The 10,661-nt window shown below is 42.7% G+C and overlaps 1 protein-coding gene across 2 annotated transcripts; it reads left to right on the top strand.

Moving 5' to 3' along the window:
* The first annotated feature begins 703 nt into the window (after positions 1–703).
* On the top strand, positions 704–9,827 carry CMTR2 (cap methyltransferase 2). Of its 2 annotated transcripts, none has more exons than XM_069793830.1 (2): positions 704–817; positions 2,800–9,826. In XM_069793830.1, exon 2 carries the CDS (start codon positions 2,819–2,821, stop codon positions 5,111–5,113), a length of 2,295 nt encoding a protein of 764 aa, XP_069649931.1. In that variant the 5' UTR covers positions 704–817; positions 2,800–2,818; the 3' UTR covers positions 5,114–9,826. The 2 variants fall into 2 exon arrangements, with proteins under 2 accessions (XP_069649931.1, XP_069649932.1); XM_069793831.1 differs by lacking the exon at positions 704–817 and adding an exon at positions 836–1,628 and having other exon boundaries at positions 2,800–9,827.
* Positions 9,828–10,661: the final 834 nt, after the last annotated feature.

The raw sequence follows: 10,661 nt of genomic DNA, 5'->3' as shown, positions 1-10,661 counted from the left end.
AAGAGTTGTCTTTAAGTATCTGCTTGTGGGTTACAGAGGCCAAAGTGAACCCTTGAGGAGCATCACTACTGACTCTGGAGATGGTCGCTGGCCTGGAGAGTGTGTCTTGAGATGTGGCATCTGTAGGCCTGGAAGATGATGGTGCTTTGCTCTGGCTCTGCTCCTTGGTCAGCTGTGTCTGCAGGGCAGATGTCCCAAGTCTTTCAGTTAAAAGATGCAAGGTGCTGAGCCCCGGTCCTTCCTCACCAATGGACTGTTAGCAGATCCCAATGAAGCCTTCCTCCTGGTTTTTCTGTGAGCAACCTGTAACTATTACTGTGTGGTAAGTGCTAGTTGAATAACTTCTACAAATATTTCTTATTTCTTTTAGGCTGCACTACTGATGGGAGGTGGTTCTTCTGCTCCCCCCCTCCCCAGCCGCTGAAAAAGCTAGCCAGCTCAAATGAGCTGAGTCTTCTGGTGAAAAGCAGCCTGCTTCCTAGCTCCTGTGAATGAAATGGCCTCAAACAGGTGACCTGCCTCCTGCCCTGCCTGAGCAGCCTTTGCTCGGGGAATGCAGGCCCTCGCTGCTCCTCACCCTCTCCCAGCAGTAACAGGGATGGGTGACTCACCAGGTCTTCTGCCCCTGAAAGAACCCGTCGTATTTATTTAATAAATAAATAAATACATAAGCAGAAGCTCTCCTGGCCCGGGGGGAGGTGCCTGCGGCGCCCCACTGAGGAGAGGGCAGGGCGGCGAGGAGCGGCCGTAGCGAGGCCGGGCGGCGGAGCGAGGGGGCCGGGCCTGCCTCCCTTCCCTTCCCGCTGCAGCCCGCCGGGTAAGAGCAGCTGTTCCTTCTAGGCCGCGCGGCAGCCGCGGCCTCGAGTAGCGAGCGGGCGGCGCGGGGAGACGCCTCGGCCGGGCGCGGCTCTACGCGGGGCCGGGGCGGAGGGAGGCGGCAGGGCCGCGCTGCGGAGGGGGCGTGCTGTAGCGCGGCGGCGGGCGGGAAGGGGAGAGCGGGTTTCCCGTGGGGGGGGGCGCGGCCCTGTGAGCCCCCAGCGTGTGCCGGGGCTGGCTGCTAGGCCAAGGAGAGGGGTCTGATGTGCGGGGCGGCGGCCTTCCCCCGGCGCTGGGATGGGTGAGGAGCTGCAGGATGGGGAGGAGCCTAGAGCCCTTAAGCGGGTTTGTATCGAGTCCAGGCCAGTGGGGACTGGAAATAATTATAAAAAAAGAAAAAAGCAGGTGATTGGCTGTTCCCTTGTCGTGCTTTGGATGATAGCTTGTTTAGGGGTTTGCTGGTGTGAGCTGTAATTAAAAGGCCATGCTCATAGTTTGTATTTAAAAATGAAGTAAAACTGGTTTAGGGCACAGTGGTTTCCTGGGTTTCCCTCCGTTTTCCTCTTCTTCCCAGTGCGTGTGGTGAGAAGGAACTAGATTAAAGCCAAAATACATCTGCATAAAGGAAAATGAAAGTAAATATGCTTATTGAAGGGCAGTCAAACTGGGGAAGTGAGGTGAAACTTCACTGGTATGTATATAACTATGTGCTTCTCCTCAGAGGGCTGATGGTTATGTGAGGAGACGGCCATGGTTGTGGGGCTGTGGCCTGACATGTTATGTGGGCTCAACAGGAGGAGTAAAGTGTTTAGGTTGGCCATTCTTTGTCCTGTTTGCTTCCAAAGTTTCTCCACTCTTTCAATTTTAGCCTAGTATTTTTTTCCACACTGAACTGTTTTATAACACTTAAGATCACTGTATTTTGCTTCTGAGGGAATAGGATGATTTGGGGGATGATTAAAATGATATGCTGAGGGATTTCCTGTCTCTTGTAGTAATTTTGATTAAATTATTTTGCTTAAATGAACATCTTAGTATTGAATAGATTGCTGGCTGGCTGATTTCTGGTTAGTGAACCTAACTTATGCCTTGTGTGCTTTGTGCTGTGCACTGGAGCAGATTATAGCAGACTCGTTAGCTTTGCGCAGAGTATGCTTGTGTTAGTCCACCTTTATCCACTCAAAGCACAACGCTTTGTACTACTTTCTTCTTTAACATCAAGCACCGGTTAGCATTGACCACGGATGCAACAGTCTTTTCTCACTTTGCATTTATCGCTATTTTTCCAGTAGAGGAAGCTAGGCGTAAGGACTTGCAGGGGCCTGGCGGAGAGTTGTGATGCTGAGCACAGAAAAGGGATTTTGCTTGCAGGCTGGTGGGAAACCTCTCACCAGGGTCTCTTTAGCTAAGGGGCTGTTATCGAGGGGGTTCTCCCAGCATCACACTGGGTTTGGTGGAAGAGGTGTGAGTGTTAGCTTTTGGGAAATAGGAGGAGCAGCTGTGCTCCCTCTCAAAGCTGCTGTTGCTTGTGGCTCCCTGCTCTCTGTACTTTGAGCTCTTGGATAAATACTACTATAATCGGATTAAAAGATTTCTGGGCCACTTATTTAATTTGTGTAGTATGTGGTATGGTCTCTTTTGTGACTGAGAGATACTTGTAAGTAAGTGTTTAGACCTATATAGTGAGCAGAGTATTTGGAGGTCAGCAAAGAGCCAAAGCAGCAGCCAAGTCTTCTTCACTTTCTATGTAAATAGCGTGAAGGGTGATTGGACCTGTGGACCTCCTGATTTCCAAATAGCCTTATTCAGGATAGTCCTCATTTATTTTCCTCATTGGTGCATGATTCCGTGAAGCATTTCTCTCATTCTGGAATACAGAGGTTAAACAGGAGAATTTTTTTTTAAAAAAGCTTTGTCTATTTTTATATACATATATATGTATGACTGGAGTGACAGTGTTTCTTCTCCTGTGCTATTCTCCAGGTTGTGAATCAATCCAAGAATGAACAAATGTAAGAAGCCTTGTGTTGACCAGACTGCAAACCTTGAAAAGTTCAGTCCTGAAATTCTTTCTGAAATTGAGAAGCTCTTTGCGAAGAAGTTTACTTACACTAAGCCAGTGAATAATGAATGGCGGCTGCCAGATCCCAGTGATGCTTTTACGTGCAATCATAAGGAATTCAACTCACTCCTGGCTCTGAAGAACTCTTTGAATGAAGTGAAGAATCAACTGAGTGATAAGAATCTGGATAAATGGCACCAGCACACCTCGTTTACCAATAAAGCGGGGAAAATAATTCCTCATGTGAAGAAATCTGTGAATGCTGAGCTGTGTACCCAGGCGTGGTGCAAGTTTCATGAGATCCTGTGCAGTTTTCCTCTTCTTCCTGAAGAAGCTCTTCAGGGTGGAGAACTGAATTCTGTCCATCTCTGTGAAGCACCTGGAGCTTTTATAGCCAGTCTCAATCACTACTTGAAATCCCACCATGTCCCTTGTGACTGGAATTGGGTAGCTAATACTCTAAACCCCTATCATGAAGCAAACGACAACCTGATGATGATCATGGATGACCGTCTTATAGCAAATACGTTGCCGTGGTGGCACTTTGGCCCAGATAACACTGGTGATGTGATGACATTGAAACATCTAACAGGACTTCAGAACTTTGTAAGTAATATGGCCACAGTTCACTTGGTAACTGCTGATGGCAGCTTTGATTGCCAGGGAAATCCAGGTGAACAGGAGGCTCTTGTCTCACCCCTTCATTACTGTGAAACGGTCACTGCTTTAATGATCCTAGGCACTGGGGGATCCTTTGTTTTGAAGATGTTCACGCTGTTTGAACACAGTTCTACCAACCTGCTCTTTCTGCTAAACTGCTCTTTTGAGGAGGTCCATGTCTTTAAGCCAGCCACTAGCAAAGCTGGAAACTCGGAGGCCTATGTGATTTGTCTTCGTTATATGGGCAGAGAAAGCATTCATCTGCTGCTTTCTAAGATGATAGAGAACTTTGGAACAGAAATGGTCAACAAAGCACTTTTTCCACAGCATATGCTGCCAGAATCTTTTCTTAAAATACATGAAGAGTGTTGCATGTTCTTCCACAAGTGCCAGGTAGAGACTATCTCTGAGAATATCCATCTCTTTGAGCGCATGGAAAAAGCAGAGCAGATGAAACTGAACAAGTTAAGAGATTGTGCAGTAGAGTTCTTCATGCAGAGACTTCATATGAAACCCATTGCCAGAAATAACTGGCTTGTCAAGAAATCTCAAACTGGTTGCAGCATGAATGCAAAATGGTTTGGGCAAAGAAACAAATATTTTAGTACGTACAATGAAAGGAAGATGCTGGAAACCCTGACATGGAATGATAAAGTGGCAAAGGGCCATTTTGATCACTGGGCTGAAGAACATAGTTTAAATAATGCTGGTAAAATGTGCATCTTGGAAGGATCGTCTTCTAACCTCGAGTGTAGTTCGTGGTACATTTTGGAAGGAAAAAGACTACCAGTGGTAAAATGTTCTCCATTTTGTGATGGTCAAGTCTTCGAAAATCTTAATGAAGCTATGAATGAATTGGTAGGGGGGAGGCTGAAAAGCAGACAAATGCTGCAGATTTGTCACTCCTGTGAAGTTCTTCCTGGGGAACTGATACTGGCAGAAGTGTCTGATCTTTCCCGGAGTCATCAGGAAGTCCTAAATGAAAGATGCAGTGACAAATTCAAGTGCCTTGTGGTGGACTTTCCATCCCTCTGTGATACTGAAAACCAACCCAGTATGGAAATAAAGCTCCTGGACTCGGCCACACTGCTGACTTTTAGCTTCTCTTTGCTTTATGATGGAGAACCAAAGTACCAGCAACAGCTTTTGGAGTGTGTTCTGCATTCATTGAATCAGCTTACAATGGGAGATGCATTGATTTTGCCTATTCTTTCTTGTTTTACACGCTTCACAGCTGGCCTGGTCTTTATACTGCATTGCTGTTTCAGATATATCACGTTTGCTTGTCCGACCTCCCATGAACCACTAAGGACTAGCGCTGCTTTGCTGTGCGTTGGTTACCGAGGCCTCCCAAATCCAGTTGTTGAATATCTGCAGCATCTGAAGAAACTAATGAGCTCTTTATTAGATATGGACTCTCCCCAGCAAGTTTTGCAGTTTGTGCCTATGGAGGATCTCCTCCAGGGCAAACTGTTGGAGTTCTTATGGGATTTGAACACAGCCATTGCAAAGAGACAACTCCACTTGATTGTGCAAGCTAAGCAGCAGCAAATGACTAGTAATATTTCACTTTAGAATAACTCTAGAGTTGAGTGAGTTGCTGTTGCTAGACCTTGTTTCACAGGCAGGTAGAAGGTGTTAAAAACATTGTTAATGTGAAGGTAACTTTAACTGTAAAACCTTGGTGTGACATTGTTAGTGTTGGGAGGATGTTTTGAGGTATCAATCCCACTTGCACCATATCGTCCTGTTGTACGGAAACCTGAGGCTTAATCTCAGGGCTGGGGGACTTGGGAGGGACAGTGATTGCAGTGGAGAAACTTTCTCCTCTGTCACAGCTCTCCCTGAGTCAATTTGTGTGCCACCTAGGTCAGAACTGTGCCTTCATGATGAGAGGTGGTATGGTGATTTATATGTCTTGCATCAGGCCAGACAATGGGGGATGCTGTTGTGTGACATTAGCCCTCTTCTGTGGACCAACATGTGGGAGCTTTGATGCACCTGCATACTTTTCCAGGGTCTGTAGAAGCTGAAATGTGAGATTCGGGCCAGAACGTTCAGCAGCGTGCAAGCCTGATGAAAGACTTGAGGGATGAGTGTGTTGTGAGCAGGCAGCTGTCTCACAAAGGCTGGGTTGAAAATGACTGCCTGCAAGCAGTAGCAGAGGTGTCCAGGCAAAGATGCTCTTGGGTTTTCATTTTGTTTATGCAAAGAGCAGCAGGCTGTATGGTTTTTGACAGGTTATTGTATGGCTTTGTCTCCCCATCAATGAATGGGCTGTTATAATGTTATTTTTAAGTGGCTTTTGGGTCTTCCTTAGAATAATTTGAGACTCCTGAAAGTGAAGACTTGCTTCTGTCTATGGCAGCAGCTATTAATGAGGAACTCCTAATGTTTTTCAGGCTAAAAACATGATCGTGCACAGATTTGTGTATCAAGGAATGCTTTGGGTACCACTGGAGAAGCATTAAGCTGAAGAAATACTTTATTTGGAAAAGTATGATTAAGATTTCAGTTGGTTCCCCTTAAGGATAAAAATGATGAAATTGGTAACTGACTGTTCCTTTAAGGGAGTCAAATTTTATTTTCCATATTGCTCCTTTGAGAGCTAAATTTTGAGGCCTAAATTGTGTATATTAACATTTAGTTTTAAGTTTGTAGTATATGTGGAAAAAACCTGCTCAGAGGGAGAAATGATGTTTAAAGGAAAAATGGCTTTGCTGTTGATATGTGCAAGATCTTGCAGAAAAAGGTCAAAAGAGTGAGTTAGTAAGAAGGAAAATGTAGTCTCCTGATGAATTACCAGTCACCTTCTGGAAGCATTTCTAATTGTATGGTGTTGGAGCTTGAAGGATAATTGATTACTGGTAAGGGATTAAAAGCACTGCTGAAAAACTGTTTTGTCTGGAGGTGCTGCACATTTAATAGGCTTTCTTGCCATGTTGATTGGGGCAGAGTTTAGTGCATTTAACAGTTCATTTTTTATTTAATAACATGATAGGTGAATGAGTTGGTGGCTCAGGTCTAATTCATAACATTTTTTAAAAATCTTGCTTTTTACAGTTGCACATAAATAGAAGCTGCCTAACAAAAGCTTCTGGGATTGGTCATTGTCCATTTTAATTTATTTAAATAGAACTTGCTCTTTTTGCTGTGAGCTGAGTCATGCTCCTCTCAAACCAGGAAGGAAGGGAACAGAGGCTACAGACTGGGAGATAACATGCAGTAAGAGCTTCTCCTGTAAATCATTTTTTGAACCTGTAAGCTCGAGTGCAAGCAATGCCACAGATGACTTTCACCAAAGAAAAAAACCAAATGCTGAAAAACAAAATAAGGAAGGGGGGAAGAAATGCTGTAGAAGAATGGATGATGAGACAGTATCAAAGATCACCTGTAAAAGCCATCTTTATGTGAAACAAAAAGCAGAATAAAGGTATTTTCCACGAAAGACACCCCTGTATCTCTGCCACTGTTTCAGAGGTGATTAATGCTTCTGAAACTCCCACTGTGCTGAAGCAGGGGTAAATGAGATATTTCAAGTGCATGGGTGTGCTTACACTGTGATATTCTGCCATGGAGGCATGAGTAGCCAGAAGCATCTCATCTACTAGGTACTTAAATAACTTGGTTTTTTTTCTTACTAACATTAGTCTAATATTTTTAAATTATTGTTTTACAGTTAAAGTAAAATCCTGAGGTTACTGACAGACCATGAGGGAAAATGCATTTATTTTTTCAAGCTTTCCTTGGTCTGTTCCGTACATCTGACAAACTATGCAGACTTCCTTGAGATTCCTCCCATCCCACCATTCCCCATATTGTCAGACATATCTGTCTTTTTTCATAAATTTTTAGGAGAAAAGCTTTGGGGAAGTTAGGACTCAGTACTTCAAGATACAGTAGACTGAGCTGGTGGGGAAGCATAATCCATCTGTTTGGAAGTATCCCCAAAGAAATGTGTGCAAGCACTCCTGTGGAAAGCCAGATCTCTAAACAGAAGGAAATCCAATGACCTGTGGATCCTGATGGCCGATTTAGTCGAACTTTTCTGTTGGCAGATGTGGGGAGGTGACAGGAGAAATGCTTTGACAGCAGCTGTTCCTGTTAAAAAGAAAGGATGTGGTCTTTTTTTATTATTACTCTTGTCTTAATGGCAGGAGTTTCAAAGTTAAGAATGACACTTGTCCTTTTAATTGTGAGAATCCTGCACTGTCCTAGCTGTTTTTAGACCAAAGATTTCTTTGAGAAGAAGTGACACTTAATTTCTGTTGTGACTTTTGGAATATGTAAGAATACACGGGAAGAATGTATTAACCTTTGTGGAGAGGGTCTGATGACTCCTGCCTTCATCGAAGCTGTTAGTTTTTGGCCAATTTGATTTGATTTTGGGTGACACCTGATGAAGTGTCTCAGTGTCCTGGCTGCTTTTAAGTTGTTTTTTTACTGGTTTGAAGATGAACTGGATATTGGTTTTCATAATTAGGAGTTTCAGGCTTCACACAGGGGAAGATAGAGGGGGTAGAAAGAATAAGTTGGTTATGACATGATTGAGATTCATGCAGACTTGAGGTAAATTTAGTTTTGCAGCTCTGCTGTTGCAGGTTTCAATGAAGGACTGATATCTAGGCCGCAGTGATTAGCTATGAGCTACATTATTTTTCTGGAACTTTTTGGATCTTCTGTTTTAAGACAGCATAACATTTTGAAATCAGTTGCATGAAGGTTGAATGAATTGGGTACTCTGCTAAGTGAAAATGCTGGTTTGTTGGTTTTTTTAAAGTTGAGTTCCATTAAAGTTAAGAGACTTGCTACTTATTCTTACTAAATTTGTATTGTATTGAGATTCATTTGGATGTGCACAGATTGTGTGTGTTCTTGCCACTGGCTTTCCAATTTAATTTCTACAAAAAAAAAGAAAAAAGAGATTTCTAGTATGAAATCTGGTAGTCTATTAGAATGATACTAATTGGTGTCTATTCATCTTAATTTAAGCTGAATATGTCAAATTACTGGTTGTAAAAGTAGAGTATGTAGCAGAACTGTATTCTATTAGAAAAACAACTTGGGACTTAATGGAAAGGGATTAATATTGCCCACGTAGAAAGTAGGAGGAAAAAAACCCACCTTGATTTCTGACCTAAAGCTGTGTGCTTTAGGATGCAGAATAACATTGCTTCCAGTGAATCAAGGATTCAAGGGTTGACCAGTAAGATGAAGCCTCAGAGCCTTATAGCCTCCTGTTACCATCTGTAAAAACTGTCTTTTGACATCCTTTTAATTTACAGTTGATTTAGTTCTTAGTAGTGAAGTGGGGGAATCCCTGTGTGACTTGTCCTACCATTTTGGGTGGTATGAAATGGTGGTGTTTATCAGTATTAGTCCCTATTTCCCACTTTTAAACCAGCGTCTCTAAATTTCACCTTGTAGCCTTTGAATATCAGTCTTTTTTTTTTTTAGCACTTTAGTGAGTGAAGACTGAGATTAAAATTTCCTTGCCAAAGTCTGGTAATGGTTTTTCCATCTCATTCTTGCAACTATTTTTGTGAATGCCATGCTGATATCCTTAGTTCCAGTTCTTTGTGTGTTTCAGTCACTTGACAGAAAGATCAAATGGAGCTGTTTATGCCAGAAAAGTGCTCAGCCCATGACTGTTCATTGCTTACTCTTTAGGCAATAATTTGGATTGCCATCGAGCCCTCTCTTGTGACTCCATATGGGTCCAGAGCTGATTTCAAGCCTTAAGAATGAAAATTTGCTAAAAGAATTAGCCAGTGGCTGCAGACGCGCTTATAACAAGCAGAACCTTTAGGAGACATTTAAATGCAGGAAACTTATCCACCAGCCAGGAGAGGCTCATATAACATGCAGCTGGCAGGATTTGCTAGCCTTTCCTTGCTAAAAATTGTTAAAAAAAGGCTTTGAGGCATAACGACCTGAACAAACAGTTCCCCAAGTTGTGTGCCACCTTTCTTGTACACATGGGTATGTTCATGTTTGCAGGTGTGGAAACCCCCAGGATTGTACAGCCATGAAGATTTCACTTTAATCCATGTATGCTTTTGTTTTGAAGGATGTATGTATTTTTCTAAGTAGATGTGGGTATGTTGGTTTACATGGCTATTGCATATTTTCATTTGGTCTGCAAATGAGTGTTAAAAGACCTTTTTTAAAAAGAAAGGGAAAAAATGTTGTTTGGAGGAAATAAAGTATTTTATTTTAGGTTTAAAATGTTTCTATTTATGTGTTTCTTTACCAAATGTGGAAAAAAACAATGAAGCATGGTAGGGAGAAGTCTGGGGAGGTTTAATATTTCATTTTTTTGAGCCACAGTTTCCTCATCTTGCCATTTTGATCCATCCTTAATGAGCAAAGGGTACAGGGGCATTGGAGCACACTGCTCAGTGGGGGTGGTGTTTTGTTCCCACTTTCTTTAACTGTCTTTACTTTTCCAGTTTGCTATCTCAAAGAGAGACTCCAGTTGCAAATGTGGTCAAAGCAGTGTGTAGGAGGCCTGCACACAGTTCTGTTGGCTGTGTCACTGAGCCTTACAATCTATATCCCCTTGTATGGTTGCTGTAGCTTTTTAACAGCAAGGATTTTGTCTTAAGGATCTTCAGTGGCTATGACAGCCACTCTGGTAGGACAAGGCTGTTATACACTGTACTTCTGTCTGCAAAGTCTATTATTAGTCCTTATCCAAATGTTTTCATTCCAAGTGCTTGCCTTAACTGAATGGTACTAAGAAAAAGCTGTGTGCCTTACTCCTCAGGGTTGGCTCTGCTGTACTGACAAGGGTTCTGGCTGATTGTCTTTCGTTTTGGCTATCCAATTTATCTTGAGACTGCTTGCTAACTAGTTTTGATTGCAATTATTAATGCTAATTTTTTTTAATTGCCTTTCTCTTTGGAAGTGAACTCCAAATTAGAGAGCTGGGGAAGATCTTTCTGTGTCCTGGAGGTATGAGATGACACAAGAAATGTATACTGCTCTGATACCTTAATTTCTTTATAGCTAGTAGGTGTTTGTTGTGTTGAGGAAACCTTTAAACCAGAAGTGGTGTTGAATGTATGCTGAAATGCAGGACAGTGTCTTGTTTGATTTTAGTGAAGCTCTAGATGGTAAA

This window comes from Haliaeetus albicilla, chromosome 10 (genome assembly GCF_947461875.1).
Source record: "Haliaeetus albicilla chromosome 10, bHalAlb1.1, whole genome shotgun sequence".
NCBI lineage: Eukaryota > Metazoa > Chordata > Aves > Accipitriformes > Accipitridae > Haliaeetus > Haliaeetus albicilla.
This window is presented reverse-complemented; position numbering and strand designations above follow the sequence as displayed.